At 24.1% G+C, this 16704-nt stretch overlaps 2 protein-coding genes across 5 annotated transcripts; both read right to left on the reverse strand.

The window, feature by feature from the left end:
• Nucleotides 1-3720: 3720 nt before the first annotated feature.
• LOC126907869 (uncharacterized) lies at nucleotides 3721-10002 on the reverse strand. The gene is made up of 4 exons (XM_050689515.1): nucleotides 9734-10002; nucleotides 5651-5763; nucleotides 5361-5470; nucleotides 3721-5253 (listed from the first exon to the last, which is right to left on the reverse strand). The coding sequence occupies exons 1-4, from the start codon at nucleotides 9801-9803 to the stop codon at nucleotides 3891-3893; spliced, it is 1656 nt and encodes a 551-aa protein (XP_050545472.1). The 5' UTR covers nucleotides 9804-10002; the 3' UTR covers nucleotides 3721-3890.
• Nucleotides 10003-10802: 800 nt separating this feature from the next.
• Nucleotides 10803-15990, reverse strand: LOC126907887 (uncharacterized). Of its 4 annotated transcripts, XM_050689559.1 has the most exons (6): nucleotides 15763-15988; nucleotides 15457-15564; nucleotides 14953-15066; nucleotides 14520-14580; nucleotides 14074-14110; nucleotides 13602-13677 (listed from the first exon to the last, which is right to left on the reverse strand). In XM_050689559.1, exons 2-5 carry the CDS (start codon nucleotides 15556-15558, stop codon nucleotides 14085-14087), a joined length of 303 nt encoding a protein of 100 aa, XP_050545516.1. In that variant the 5' UTR covers nucleotides 15559-15564; nucleotides 15763-15988; the 3' UTR covers nucleotides 13602-13677; nucleotides 14074-14084. The 4 variants fall into 4 exon arrangements, with proteins under 4 accessions (XP_050545509.1, XP_050545516.1, XP_050545505.1 ...); XM_050689552.1 differs by lacking the exons at nucleotides 13602-13677; nucleotides 14074-14110 and adding an exon at nucleotides 10803-10849 and having other exon boundaries at nucleotides 15763-15990; XM_050689548.1 differs by lacking the exon at nucleotides 14074-14110 and having other exon boundaries at nucleotides 15763-15983.
• Between the last annotated feature and the right edge of the window lie 714 nt (nucleotides 15991-16704).

The raw sequence follows: 16704 nt of genomic DNA on the forward strand, positions 1-16704 counted from the left end.
CTCCCATACGATTTCCTTAAATTAAAATACTAAAATATTAAATATTAAATGATTGTTAAATTATTTGCTTAATTGAAAATAAAGTAGTATTGAAAAATAGATTTTTACACAAATTAGTGAACACTTTCAAACTCTTCTTGAACTCAAGATTTTTATAAAAACTATAACGAAAGAAAAATTATGCTTTCTAATATACTCTAAATAAATTTCATTAAGATTAGTTTTAAAAATTAGGTATAGAATTTTTAAAATGCAAAAATATTTTTTGGAAATGCTATTTTTTTCAATATTGTTATTTGACAATTATTTTTTAATTTATTTTAAATGAGGTGGTTTTGTTCAGTTTTTCTGGTAGCTTCAATTAGATTAAAATCAGGTTCTTTTGATTCATAAACGAACAAGATCGGTCCAGTGCTAACTGAGAATTTTCATAGATAGACATAAAAAAACATGGTAAAATCAATACCTTCTCTGCCTCATAATAAAGTTAAAATATTTTTACATTTTTAATTACATCAAAATTATTTAGACATACTTTTAGGGGAGTGTCTCCATTTTTTTATTGAGTTAGCGAATTTCCACACTTATTTTTAGTGACCCACACAAATTATGTATTATTTCAAATTATTAATAATTATTTACAAAAAAAAAAAGGTTATCAATGAACAATTTTAAGAATAACCTGTCAAAAGTTCTCCAATTTATTATTTTTGTAATGATATTTTAGTTATTACTTAAATAATTTATATTTAATGATTTTCACATTTTATAAGTTTTAAAAACATTTTCAAATGGTCTATGATTAGAGTTTTTTTGGACAAATATTTTAATTTAATATTTTATTTTTATTCAACAATACTTATATTTATATTTAATTCTATAAAATAACGTTTTAACAAAATTATAAGTTTGCTAAAATAAAAATAATTAAGACTCACAGTAATAACGACACTAATTAAATAAAAAAAAAAAAGTAAAAGAAAAATCCGATTATATTTAAAATAAAAGTATATAGTTTTAATTATAATGTTACACTAATTATTATTTATATATTTAGTAATAAAATAATTACTAATCAAGATTATATAAATAATGAAAATCTTTTTTTTAAAACTTATTCTTTATTATCGTTCCGAATGAAAATGGTAATATTTAATTATTTAATTTTTAAGACAAAACGAAATGTGCCAAAACTCTTAATAAACGATAAATTATAAGAATTAGATAAGCATCTTTTTAGGATATATTAATTAGAGTATCATTGTTGGATTAATTATGATATTAATATAATCAACAAATACAGAATAATAACAATAGCAATATAATGTATTGTGCATAAGTGTATTAAATTTCATATACATTTTACTAAAACTTAATATAAAATAAAATTTTTTTTAATCAAATTATAATTTTATTATTAATAAATTTTATATCAAAACAGTTTTATGTGTGAATATTGACTTAAAACATTAATATAACACTTTTAAAAATTATGTCATAATTAATCGTATTTTTATTTCTGTAAGTTTCATTAATAATTTTATCAATTAGCTATCCAAAAACCTATAAACAAATTTATCCTTTACAATTAAAAGTATATATTTTTCCTTTAACATATGATTTTCCGTTCTTTTTTTTTGTATTTATTTCAATAAATAATTTATTGTGTAATGTGTATCAAAAAGATGATAAGTCATAAAATTGATACTTCGGGATTATTGTTAATATTTGTAAAATAAGTGCAATCTATCCATCTACTAAAACATAGGTTTGTTTTTACCTTTAAAAAATTTCAATTAATATAAGACTAATGAAATTTTTGACTTTTTTTTTGTTCTCTTGTTGTGTATTTTTGTCGTTTTGACATTTTTCGAAAAGTCCAGTAACATAAAATAAATTATGATTCTTATAAAAAATAAATATACTAATAATGAAGAAATCAAAATGCTTATTATTTGGTTAAGTACAATGGTTTTTCATTTTTTATTATTCAATAATTGGAACATTATTATTCATTTATTTAAAATTAATTATTTATTAATTTAAAACTAAAAATATTTAACTCTAAAAACCACAAAAATGTTACAAAAAAATCGCAGATGTGTATTTCGGGAATAGTGTTATTATTATCAATATTAAACACATTCCCATAGTAACCATAACACCTAGTGACCTTATCACTAAGCAATATTATAAAATTTTGCTAGTTTACGCAAGATTAATAATGAATTTTTCGGTTGACCAAGAGCCCAATTAATTAAATTGTTCTTATTTTTAAACATTTCTATTGCCTCCTTTATGTTAAGTTCTTTGTAATTATTTACGTTTTTAATTAGTTATATGGTTTTAATGGAGTGATTATGTGTCAATAAATGTTCAGCCACCGGAGATTTATCAACTTCTTGATTTTTAATGTTTCTTAAATGTTCTTTAAACCTAACTGCTATATTTCTTTTTGTTTGTCCTACGTAACGTTTATTACAACTTTCACATTATATTTTATAAATGCCCGATTTCCCCCTTTCTTCTACTTTATCTATAGGGTTACCTAATAAATCTCTTAAATTATTACTTTTACGTTAATAAAGTAATACCAAAATTCTTAAAAATTCTAGCTAGTCCATTTGAGATGCCCGGATATTATAAAATGGGTAATCTAATTACTTTTTGTTCACCTACGCTAGTGAGTTTTCTACCTGGCCTTCTTTCTTTATTCAACCTTTGTTGTCGGACTAATTTTGAAATTAAATTTTCGTTATACCCATTAAATTTAGCTAGTTCTCTTATAACCCCCAATTCTTTATCAAAATCTATTTTATTCATCAAATATTAACTTATCTGTAAATCATACTATTAAAAGCTGCCATTTTGTGTAGTCAGCTGGGGATTAAATTGTTCGGAAACCTGAACATGAGTGTGTTTATCTTTGGCCCTTATTTTTGTGTTCTGAATATAAATTTTGAAATTTTTTCTTTAAATTTTCTTTTTTCGTTTCAAATTTATGTTCAATCACCTAGTACATCTTCTGTTTGGAGATTACTAACTGTGATTGACTTAGAAAATTAGAAAGTTTTAAATGTAATTGATAAGCCCCCATTTCCAATCTACTTCTATTACGATAATTACTCATTACATCTAACTTAAGAAACTTTTCCTAAGCGAAATTTACCCATTGAAAAAATTATTATTATTGTTTGACTTACTTGGTAATCTAACAAACTTTGGAGTCATATGAAACTTATTACATTTTTTGAAAAAAAAAATATCAGCTCCAATTAGGCATATTTTCGTCTTAATCTGCTTCAATTTGTTTAACTCTTTATTATGATCAAAATGGCAGAACACCATAATTATATAATAAAAATTGATCACTTGTAGTTAATATTATTTTAAATTAAAAATATATTAAAAATATTATTAATTTAAAACTAAAAAACATTAAAAATATTTAGCTCGAAAAGCCTTGAAAAAATAACTAATAATCGTGGATACCTATTTACAGGATTTTTTTTTAGAAAATTTAATTATTCTATTGATAATTTACTATTATTTAACTTTAAATATATTTTTTTAGAGATCGATAAAATTATTAAATACATCAATTTAAGAACTTAAATCCCTTGAAATGTTGATTATTCCAAAATAAGTATGTATGTTAAAAACAATAATGTTATTTTTATAATATTTTTAACGAAAAAAGAACTAAATTTTGTGTATTTCAAACATTAAATCTATTTCAAATACCTATTAAAAAAATAAATAAACAAATATATTGCACAACTATTACAAATCAGTTATTTACATATTATCATTACAACAATAATAGCAATCTAAGTATCAATCTACATAGTGGCGTAAGATTTTTTTATAAAAAGACATTACGATTAAAATTATTCTTGCTGATTATCTTGTTTCGTACGATTATCTAAAGCTAAAACATAAGTTAAAGGCAATGGGTTACCCGACTCATCATAATCCACTCTATACAAATTACGTATGCCTTGAGAAGCTAAGTATTGTCTTTGCTGTTGATCTAATTCAACTTGCTGAGGCACTGGACGACTACGAAATGCTTGTCTAGATTGTCCGTTGATAGGAAGTTGAATACCAGCATCGTCTAATACTTTTAATTCAGAATTACTTAGTGATTTTAGTTCGTCAGTAAATTGCAGTAATTGTAATTGGCTTTTGTCTGGTATATACCTAGAAGTCTCGCTATTATGTGTATTAGTATTTACAGCTTTTGACCTTTGATTGCCCCGAGCTTTAGGGAATACAAGTGCTGGTTCTTGTTGAAACTGAGTTAAAAGTGAAGAAAAGAAATTGTCTGGTAACAACTCACCAGGTGCAGTTTCATTTGGTGGGGGCTCAGTCCTTGTTCCAATAGGTTTAATTTGTGCTTTATTCGATTTCTTACTTTCTTGTCTAGACTTTTGTTGATTTGAAATGGGTCTTTGAGTCGAAACAATTGATTTCTGTCGTTCATATGTGGGGTTTGAAATAAAAACTGCATCATCTTTTTGTTCATTACGACCAACAACTGTCCAAGGAGCAAAAGTCGTGGTGATCGATGGAAATTTTTTTCTAGGAATATAAACGACTTGATCGGTTTCTTCAGTAGGCTTATATATTTGTCCATTGTGATGAACGTACACTGCGTTTTGTAATAAGCGAGCGTTCAAAAGAACTGGATTCACTGTAGTATATTCAATCGATTGTTGAGTAATAGGTTCTGGTAAATTATTTGATTTGGGTTTGGAAACAGATCTCTGACCTTTAAAACTTGTAGCGGGCTGAATAGTTTCAACTGGTGATGGTTCTGTTTGGCCAAATTGAATTTGAGCAAAAGAAAATGAGTTATCATTTTGTGGTAATAATTGGGGATTCTGTTGGGAATCAAAATTTTGATTTGAGTCAGTTGATTGCAAAAAAGTATTTTGTTGTTGCTCTAATGCTTGTGCTTGGAATTGTGATTGTTGAGGTTGTGGTTGAACAGGAAACCGGGTTTGAATTTGCTGTTGAGATGGTGATAACTGGAATTGGAATGGTTGATTAGGTATTAATGGTTGTGGTTGAAATTGTGGCTGGGTAGATAAAGGCTGATTTGGAGGAACTCGAGGTCTGAGAAATAAAGACTGTTGTTCTAATAACGTTTGACTTGCATATTCTTGTTGAAGTCGAACTTGTTCAGCACCAAATGGCGATAAAGTAGTCGTAGTTGTAGTGGTTGGTGGGAAAGCACTATTCAGTACTCTACAAGATTATAAAAAAATAGATTAACTATAACTAGATTAAAGTAGAGGCATGCACTTTTTGTTAGTAACTATATCTATGTAAAATAAATTATTGAATAATAATACCTAGAGCCGAAAATAGGTTGTTGATTTTTTTGCCTGAATTGTGTTTGATGTATTGGATTACTTTCGCCATTTGATTGTTGTTGTAAGAAATCTAAGTACTCTTGAGAAATCTAAAAACATAAATATTACAATAAATATCTTTAACGTTAAGTATACAACAATTATTTTTCAAAGTAACAATTGAAAAAATAATACCGAGTATTTAAACCTAAAATAATAAGAAACCTTTCGAAAAAATAACGACACTGCTTAAACCTAAATCAATATTAAAATTCATTTAATCATATTACATTTGCTTGTTGAAGGTCAAAGTCATCATTTTGAGTCGCAGTCTGTCTCTTTGATTGAACTGGTGTAATTCCCGCAGAACGTTGCTCTGGTTTATCTTTTAAAGCAAATACCCCTAAAATACATTAAAAAATTTATATTCAAAAATGACGGAAAATAACATTTACAATTTTTTAAATGCTATTATTATAGTTTATATAAATAGGAAACCTTTCAATAAATTTTACACCCCTGTTATAGGAAATTCAATAAAAAACAACTATTTTGGTAAAAAAGTATCACTATTAACTTTATGATGACACCTAAAAACTTTTTGTGTTAAATGATTATATTTGTACTAATTTTAGCTACATTCAGTTAATATATTTTTAAAAGATACAAATTGTATCGTCCGTTCAATGAAATCCATTAATGTAATAATACAACATTTAATCCACCAAAAAATTTGACCACCCTATACTTATAAGTATTTTATACAATACCGTATTCAACATACATCTTTGTAAAATAATGACTAAATGATATTAAACGTAAAATGAGTAAACTAAAAATATATAACAACGATAACATCTTATAATTTAATTTATTTTATTTTGATGCATGAAAAACGAAATAAAAACTTATATACAGAAACAATTGATTTTTTTATTTACAATGCAGTTAAACAATTATTCATAGTTTGTAAACTATACATTTCTTAACTGTAAACATTTATTTATCCACCTCAAACATTACAATTACACATTTTCACTTACACAGTCAAAATAATAATATATTACCAATTAGTCTTGATAATTAATGTTAAATTGATCGATTTTTGTTTTATTTCTTAATTGAAGAATAAAACAATTTTTGCCATTGATTTGACATATTAAATTTAAATTTCAGTAAATTTTCTAAAGTTCAAAGTAAAATTTTGAATAAAAGAACTATAAACTTCCCAAAATTATATATCAACATTTTAAAGAGTCATTTAGATCAAGTTTTATTAGAATTTTATGACCGAACAATCATGATTGTAGGTATTTGCAAAAACTACAGACAATAAAAAACTTTTTGTTGTTAGAAAAACCTTTTCAAAACTGAGGAAGTTATTTTCTGAGTTCAAATCAAACAAACTCTAATTTTTTTTTTTTTTGTCAAATCCTTTTATAACCTGACCTGACCAATCTCAATAGACAACTGCTAGTATTCCGTCAATATCGTACAACACATTTTAAAGTGAAGTACAAAACAAATAGAATCATTACTTTTGCGATCATTGCTAGTTTAAAGTCACGCACTTCCACGTAACTTAAATAAAATATCTGTTGCTAGTCATGAGTGGATGTTTCTATCTCTCTTAAAAACAAAGTATTTTTCTTTTTTTTTAGCTGAATACTTTTTCATAAACACTTGTTCACATAAAGAAACTCAATCGTGTTAACAATATACATGATTTTAACAAGTCTCTTAAAATTATATAAAAATTGAAAATTTAGTATTAACATTGATTAGAGTTATCTACAATCATAGTATCAACAATAATAAAACAATTGCATAATTTATTATATGGCTCATTATGACGTAATTTTTGATAACAAACTGAGAACACTTCCGTCACGAAAGCTTTCACGGAAACTACTATGTCATATAGGTTTCAGGTTGTCCAATATGTTATGAGAGACGACTGTTGAGAACGAAACTATTAATTACCATCCTCATGTATGCCATTGTTACAATTCCATAACGTTATCTGTGGTTAATTAATGCGTGGTATTGTGTATATTTCATTAATAACTCGATGTAGTATTTTCAGAATTTTTCATTTTAAATGAGAGTTCTTAGTTCACTCTCACTAAATAATAATTTGACCACAAACATTACTTCACATATTAAAATTACAATAGTTTATTAAAAATTTAACTCATTTTTTAATACTTTGATAATCTCTTAAAATGCTTTTATTTCAAGTTTTTTGAAATATGATATCAAATACATCATACTATACTATAACTATATCATCTCATGTACTTAACATGAGATGATATACTTAACAAAAAAATAACATTCCAAATTATATCGTAATTAAAAATAATTCTTTTTAGTAAAAAGATATGAACTATTTATGGTATATTTTAATATTAAAAGACACTTATTAATATAAATATAACCTATCAATTAAAAATAACAACAAATAATAAATTTCATTAAACATTGAAACAGAATATTGTAGGGAAAAAACTTTATGTTGATATAGTAATAATTAAAAAAAATGAGTAAAAATCTTCTAGACAAAAATCACAAAAAAGCCAAATTTATTGGCTTTTTTTTGTAGAAAATTGTCCCTTTTGTAAATATTTTTCAATGAAACATACATATTTTTACAAACAAGTTTTCAATGTAATGATAAAGTTTAGACATTTACTTTTCACTTAATACTATACTATCCTTGTTTCCATTTTTGATAATATAATAATTATAGCTTTGAAAATTAAATACATGGCTAAAAATATAATACATACACGAACAAACTTTCACAATTTTTAAAACAAGGTAAACATCAATTTAAAATTATATTTATCTGATTTTTCAGTTAATCTTAAGTTTATAAAATAATTATGACGTAAATTATAATAAAGGTTATTATTTTTTAATTGAAAGATATTTGATACTTAATTGATGATTAGAAGATAGTTGAGTAATAAATTATTTTTGGCTTAGGCCTATTGGACTTATATTTTTCAATTATCAAGGTTTGTAAACGCTTATTTAACTGATTTAACTTCTCTTTCACGTTTTTAACACATAATAATATTTACATTTAAACTTTCGTGACAGAGTGCAGCTAAATAATTTAGCAAAAATATTTTTACCCAAATTATACGAAAACAGACATGTTAATATAACACGTTTATTTTTAAATATTATTTTTTTATTTAAATAAATTTACAATCAAGATAAATTAAAACCAAACATTTATTATGGGAAAGAGTGAATTGAAATAGATACAAAGCTAGAAGAATCAAAAAGTAGATTGATAGGTCGCTAATTTTATACATCGTTTCCCTGGTACAAAAACTAAAAACTATCAATAGAAATGTGATTATAATAATTTTATTAAAATCAATCTAACAATTTAAAAATAAGAAACAATAGATATTGCAATTATCTACACGAATATTATCTTTTTTATGCACCATGTTTTATAAGGTACTTATTCAAGTATACAATTTATTGTACATCATAGAATGTTTATTCATACATCATGTTTTTCTGTAGTCTACTTCTAAGCCAGACTGATTACGGAGGTCAGAAAAGAATGACTCTATTAGTCACTCTAATTATAATAAAATTTTCCCTGACTAGATTTATGCAGTTTAAAAACAAAAGGTAAAGAGAACTTGTTTTTATGATAAAGAGTTAATAAAATTCAATTGATATTAGGATCATTGTACTCTCTTGTACGCACCTAAGTTTGACAATATTATTTCTTCATAATATATGTCGAATCAAAAATTGTCATAAGTGATAACTAAGTAACCCCAAACTTTCTATGATTTTAGTTGGGTTAAACAAGTGATTGTTTATAAAATAAAAAGAACGGCGGATTTTTTTAAACATTTTAATGTAAAAATTCGTGTCTACATAATTCATTCAGTATCTATATAACAACTTGAAAGTGACTCTTTGTTTATTTATTCGATTTATGAAATAAATAAATGTTTTCAAACATAATTTAGTTATTAACTATAGGAATTCGCTATTCACAGGTCAACACAACATATAAGGATCCTTTTGGTACACATAAGCATAACGCTTTACAATTTTAATAAAACCTTATTATGTGGTATAAATGCTATGAATTTAATAATTATAATATTGAAAAATATTTCAATAATGAGTACCTGACTCCTGATGCATACATGCATCCCTAGTAATTACATAGTTTAAATTTTAATATTTTTTACGGTAAATACACCACAAAAGTAGATGGTTGGATTTTTTATATATACATTTTATAAAACTTTAATTTATCAAAAAAATATTACGCGCATTATTAATTTTAAAACACTATTTATAATAAAATCTTCACAAACGCTTACCTAAATTGAGTGCGGTGGCGAACACTAAACAGCCGTACATGATTTTACCGGCCATCGATTTGTCTTGCATCGTTTACCGGAGTATGTATCTAGTACCACACTTTGAACTAAACAACCGTATCACTGCTGTGGACGCTAATAAGAATACTCGATCTCTTCGACCCCGTCTGTGTATTATCAATTGCATAATCCCTAAACCAGTTACGTTGTTTTATCCACGAGCTCTATATGCGACGAAAGTGAAAGGCCAACACGCGATGTTCTCACGATAAATTTAATAAAATATATGAAAACTATTGCGAGTAGATAACTAAAAGGAGAGAGAAAGACAAAAACTGCATATCCTAGTACGGTACTGAAATAGCGACAAACCATTTTTTAACGTCAATTTACAGCAACAATAAGAACAAGAGCGTTGCATCTCATGCCCAAAAATGTATTGTTTTCTTCGATTTTTCACCAAACCCTATAATATAAAGAATTACTACATATTGTATTCCGATTCCAGTATTAAAATATTAAATTTATTTCAAATATTTACAAAGTGTGAATTTATTTTGAAGAATAAAATTGTGTTAATAGCTTAAAACTCTTCCAAGTGAATGTTGTCAAAAAAGTTTGATTATCCTGATCTTCATTAGTTAATTAAAATTTCAGTTTTGAAATTAAAATTATAATGTGTCATAAGATATTGGTAGCTTGAATAGCATTTTTTTGAAAATACTCCCAATATACTTATTAGGTTGATCCTTTCTAAATATTTACAACTAACAATACTGAACTCTTATTAATTAAATTTTTTTTTTTAGGGTAACTATCTTTTTAAAAATGGAAAATTATCATTCCACAGGGTCTGTTGTGTGTAAGTAAAATGTAGGATTTTAAAAAATATATGCGTTATAAAATTAACACATTTAAGGTGATCTTAAAAAAAATGTTTGATTTAATTTAACAATTTTTAAAGTTTATAGCAATTTTCAGCAAAAAAAAAAACGAAAATTGCGAATTTTAAAATTATAATGTTTTGGATATTACTGTACTTACGAAAAATGAAGAAAATGTTTTCAAATGTTACACATCCTAGTTAAATTATTTTTTCTCGACATTGTACCAAAGCTAAAAATTGTTAAAATATGAATATCTTATTACGTAAATTAAGTTAAGAAAGTTTTTAATCAGCAACAAATTAAAGAAACGGTTGCATAATAATTGTAATGCGAATCAACTTGATATAAATATTATAATTATTTTATATCTATGATAGTAACTCTTTATGCAGAAAGCATTAAGATATTCTTTACTTCCTTTAATCTTATGAAAGTAACAGTTATTCTCGTATTAGATTCAATAATATTTTAGAGCAACTTTTTCGTTATTTTAATATTCAAATAAAACAAACCACAAAAATTAAATAATATTTTGTCATCCATTTTCAAAATTATTTAAAATATACACATATCAAGTATCAGAGCCTTTTGAGCTTTGAATTTAAGATTTTGGTATGGAGTGGCTACATAAATTTTGGCGCCACCAATTTTTTTTAGAATTGCTCTTTAGTATATTGATAAGCTATCACAATAATATTTCATTGAAAATATGATGATAATCATTAAATAAAATAAAGAACATAAAATATTATAAGTACCAATATTGGCATAACATTTTTTTAACGACTATTTTTTTTTTTGGTTTTACTCTTTAATATTAAAATTTGCCCATAAGAATTTGTTGAGTGGCTTTTGTCCTTCCAAATACTAAATAATTCCTTTCAAGCATAGATTTATGGAGGCTTAGAAGGATAGGGTCCCAAAAGTAAAACTAGAATAAAATTATAATAGTAATATATATAATATAATTGTATAATTAATAATAGTGATAATTTTGTTATGATATTAGAACTTTTTAATTTTTGAACTAAACTTGGAACGTTCGGTTTAAAATTTAAACTTTAAATGCCAAGTTAAATAAATTAAAAAAAATTGAATCGGACTTTTCCTCTGTTAACCCAATTAGTACAATCAAATATCACGCTGAGATTGATAGAGAATAATATAATTGTATCATTTTTCAACATATTTAATTTTTTGTAAGTATTTCACCTGAAATTCTTAAAAAAATAATAATTGGCCCGAGACAAAATATTCAGTTAATTTGGTTCGATTAACAAATTGATGAGCTCGGTTTGGGTCAGTTTGACCTGAAGATTAAGGTTCGTAACATAGCATAATATAAACATTTCAACTTTTTTTATTAGCTAGCACCCATTAGCTCCCTAGTTGGACTTATGTATAGCTTACTATATTACCCAAAGTATTGAAGCCGTTTTAATACTTCGAGTATTCTAACTTTTTCTTTTACATAGGCCTAATTAAAATTTTAACACCAGGTCTCAAAATATCTTAATCTAAGCTTCCGCAAGTATTAGATAAATTGTAATTTGTTTGATAATAATTTTTATTAGTGCGTTATACCTTAGAAAACATGGATCATAATATGTAATAAAAGTCCTTTTATTAGATTCTATAACAAAAAAAGTGAACAATTAACTTAGCTCCTTTTTCTCTATAACAAAAAGTTTATTTATTTATTTATCCCTTTAAATTCTGGTAAGAATTAATAAATAATTTGTTCCAAATATTATTATTGTTTAGTTAATAATTCAGGTGATCAAAATTTATAAAAACATTTAAAATAACATTTATTACAATTTAATTTAATTTTAAATAATTTATTAGCATTTAAAAAGTCAAAATGTAATTTATATCTTTTTTTTTTAATAAAAAAATATATGTTTTACAACATGCAATAATTTTTTATTTTATTTTATAAAACTTAAATATAAAATTTAACAAATTACTTACAAATATACAACATTTTATATGAAATACAAATATTCTTAAAATTTATTTTACTAAGTAGTGCAATGAGAGAAGAGTTTAGAAATTACATCTATAAAACTTTTATTATAAATCAATGTACATAAACAATGTGTATATAGAATTTTTAAATTTAAAATTTCTTATGGCCATTACGATTTCCCTCAAAAAAAAGTTTCTTAATGTTTTATTATCTGATACGGGTGGTTATTCTGTTGCTAAAAGGTAGGGGACTTCAATTACTAATCAGTAAAATGAGTCACTTGTTATAATACTTAAGGTAAACTATATATTGCCATGTTTGAACCTGTAATAGTGCCCCCCATCAGGTACTTCTGCTGAGATACAACTCACAATTGTCAGTCATATTTTCCTTTTATAATAAACTCTATTATAATTTATTATTTAATAAATAATTCCATATTTTAATCATCTGTAAATTGTTTTTTTGTTTATCATACTATAATATTAAAATCAACCAACCAATTTTTCAAAACTTATCTCCATTGTGCTACTAATACCACATGTCAAATACAAATTATTTCTAAATAATTCAAATTATAAATTTGATAACATATCACTATAAACTTGAAATAGAAAAAACATGATATATGTATAAAATGAATCACAGTAAAATGGTTACAATACAATGTCATGGTTTTTATAGGTTTTTAAATATAAATATAATAAAAAAGTTTTAGATTATCCAGAAAAAACAATTATGGAATTTACAAATTAATTATTTTAATTTATCAACATGCAAAAAAAAATCACAGATATATTTAAAATTACAAATGATAATATACACATTGATTCAAATAAAGATTTAAAATACTTATTAATATCACCATTGGTCTATAATTCATAGTAATAATTATGATAATTTGTATAATAAAAATGATATTCTTAAAAATTTAATACAGGTCAATAAATTGAAAAATCATTATTTTTAAAACATTTACATTCACAATTAAACTAGTTGTCATACCATATTTATTTTTTACTTTTTGCTACTATGACTACTGTTATAAAAAAAACCCCACTTTTTTTCATTATCTTCCTCAATTTCTGAAAAAAAAATTATGGTAAATATTATGTATCATAAAATACAGTTTTAAGAAATATTTTTTTGTAACAGAAAAAAATTACTGATACTAATTTTAGAATGTAATCCAATTATGTCATAAAAAAAAAAGATATGTTATGTTAAAGTTATTAGATTTATCTGTTACCAGTGACGTACATTCAAATTTTATATGTTAGGGAGGTTTAAAAATTATTTAAATTACTTATCAAAAAAAATATTTTAAACAACTTGTTAATTGGTATAAAATTGTTATTAAACAAGAAAATAATAAAAATATATGTAATAATAATAATAAATATTCATAAACATTTACAACAAAAATTAATCATAATAATATATATATTATTGAGTAAAATGTGTATATACATTATCATTACCTTTTCTTTCGTCATTCATAAATGATACAATTCATTTCTGGGTACAAATTAAATGTTATAAATAGACAATATCTATAAATTTTATTTATCCTTAAAATAGCCAAGTCCATGAAATAAATGTTAATTTGTACTTTTACATTTAGAGTTGGTGTGAAGAATTTTTAGTAAACAAAAGACTTAGTAATTAATATTTATTATAAAATAACAATTATTAATATTAAATAATAATATTTGAATACTTAAATTATGAGTATAACAATCAATAATGGAATATTAAAACACAATTTAAAAAAAATGTTTGGCTCTGGAAGGGTTAGACTATGAAAACCCCCCTGTATGTATACTACTGTTTGTTACATATATTCCACAATTTATTCTACACAAATATTGTGATTTATTTTTAAATATCATTCTTTAATGAAGTATATTTAAGATAATTTACTTACTTTTAGCATTTTCCCATCTTAATTGATTGAAATGTTTTTCTATGGTTGAATTTGAAAAATCCTAAAATTAAAAATAATCTTATTAAAATAAATTACATAATATTATAGATATTTAAATTAATATTGGATTTAATATTGATATTTGGCCTGTTGACTAGTGTATGTGAAGAGCCATGTTGAAAGAAAAGCAAAGAGACAAATGCTTTTCTTTAATTGATATGCCAATCAAAGAATACACAATAAAATTTGTCTCATTGGAGAAGAGTAATATGTAGATAGAAAAAAGATTAGAAGTTTTCATGAAGCACCATAGTTATCATAAAGCTGTATTTTTATTATGTGTATTACTAACACCAATATTTATTAATATAAAATATAACTCCTAAACTTTTTTTCTAAAAAAATAAATATTATTATTAGTAGATATACATACCATATCTTTACTTAATAATTGCATTTTGGATTCTAAAGATTGCTGGGTCATTCTTTTTATAGCCATGCCTCTTCCCATACAAATAGGTCGGTTTTGTTCATGTACAATAGTTTGCTATAACATCACAAAATTATGAAACAAATTCAAAACATTTATAAATTACACTATGCTTTAACAATTTTGAATGGGAGCCTTTAATTATTTATATTTAATTAAAAATACATAATGTCAATTCATGATCAACACAAAAATTTGAGTAAGGTACATAAAATTTAATATTGCCAAATGGTTTTTTTGTTTGCTTCTAAACTATAATACAACATAATACTTATGCACAATATTTGATGTATTAACACATCTTGTGACCACCCTTATTGATACCATTTTTAATTTTGATAAAAATTTGATTTTATAAAAAAAAAATTTAATCTAAAATAAAATATAGAAAACATTTTCTAAGCCTAAATATTAATTATAATTATAAATGTGATATATTATAATTACCGATGCAATTTGAGAAAAATCTGGTGATAACATTGATTCTTCTGAACGACGTTTAGTAGTTTCTGAACTTCTTAATTTAGATTTAAATTTTTTTTCACTCATATCGTTCTAAATTTAAGTTAACAAAAAAAACCAAACATACTGATATTTTAAATGCCATTAATTATAAATGAAAGTATTTTTTAAATTTTTGTTTAGATCTTATACAATCAAATACTGATATAAGAAGAAACATTAACTGGATAAGTCTCCATCTAAAGTGTATGATAAAATAAATCATTTAATTTGTTTAAATTATATACTTACTTATTAACACACACACTAACTAAAATTAATAACACAATATCTAATTCTTTTTTTAGGTAAGAAGCAAAATTTAAAAAAATATTTTCTCTAAAAAAAAATATGATGTTCCGAATATAAATTTGTTTATTTAATTTACTAACTTTGATTTATAAAAATGGACAATTTAAAGAAAAATATAAAATTTATAGAAATGTAGATGAAGATTAATTTATGTGTCAATGATTTAATATATACTTTTTATCCATTTCCATTAATAATATTATCACAAATATGTGGCCTGTTATCACGAGAGTAGCCAACTGCGTAACAAGTTATATCCACATCATCACTGTCGTGAAATTAAAATATTAAATTTTGAAAATTTTTAGATAATGAAATACTCAGGTAAATACAGAATTGTATTCGTGGATGGCTTTGGTAGTGGGGAGATATAGTTGCACCCCCCAGTAGTTCTTAGAGGCAAATTTCAATATTAAAGATCGACACCTAAAAATAATGTTAACATATTGTGAATCAAAAAAGTTAGAAATATTTATATTACTAAGAACAACAGTAGTATATTCACATGGAGTTTTGGTGTTACGGACCTCCTTAGGATTTTAAATTAAAAAAATTGTAACGGAGATACTAAAAGGGTGAATCTCCCTATACAAAACTATACTGAACCACCTATACAAAATTACCCTACTGAATGAGAATAAATACAGAAATTAAAATTTTTATTAAATACTACTTAAAGGTTAAAAATAATTAATAATATAATTTAAATACAAATTTATAATCGTACATTTAACGGTTATATGAAGAAACAAATATTTTATACTATATTTGTTGAAAACTTATAATGATCATTATTATTTTGAGGATGATCCTAAAAACATTAGGTATGCCAAAAACCCCTTATCTTTAATATGGCCCTGATTGTATGTACAAAAGAACATT

This window comes from Daktulosphaira vitifoliae, unplaced genomic scaffold, assembly GCF_025091365.1.
Source record: "Daktulosphaira vitifoliae isolate Bord-2020 unplaced genomic scaffold, ASM2509136v1 Scaffold_1, whole genome shotgun sequence".
NCBI classification, from domain to species: Eukaryota; Metazoa; Arthropoda; class Insecta; order Hemiptera; family Phylloxeridae; genus Daktulosphaira; species Daktulosphaira vitifoliae.

Bases quoted from the DNA above. Each gene is read 5' to 3' on its own strand.
- LOC126907869 (XM_050689515.1), bottom strand. From the start codon at position 9,803: ATGCAAGACAAATCGATGGCCGGTAAAATCATGTACGGCTGTTTAGTG. The intron at 5,764-9,733 runs GTAAGCGTTTGT...AATGTATTTTAG, and splicing joins CGCCACCGCACTCAATTTAG to GGGTATTTGCTTTAAAAGAT. The intron at 5,471-5,650 runs GTAATATGATTA...TTATGTTTTTAG, and splicing joins TTGACCTTCAACAAGCAAAT to ATTTCTCAAGAGTACTTAGA.
- LOC126907887 (XM_050689548.1), bottom strand. From the start codon at position 15,558: ATGAGTGAAAAAAAATTTAAATCTAAATTAAGAAGTTCAGAAACTACT. The intron at 14,581-14,952 runs GTATGTATATCT...TTTTAATTTTAG, and splicing joins AATTATTAAGTAAAGATATG to GATTTTTCAAATTCAACCAT. The intron at 13,678-14,519 runs GTAAGTAAATTA...TTTTTTTTTCAG, and splicing joins AAGATGGGAAAATGCTAAAA to AAATTGAGGAAGATAATGAA.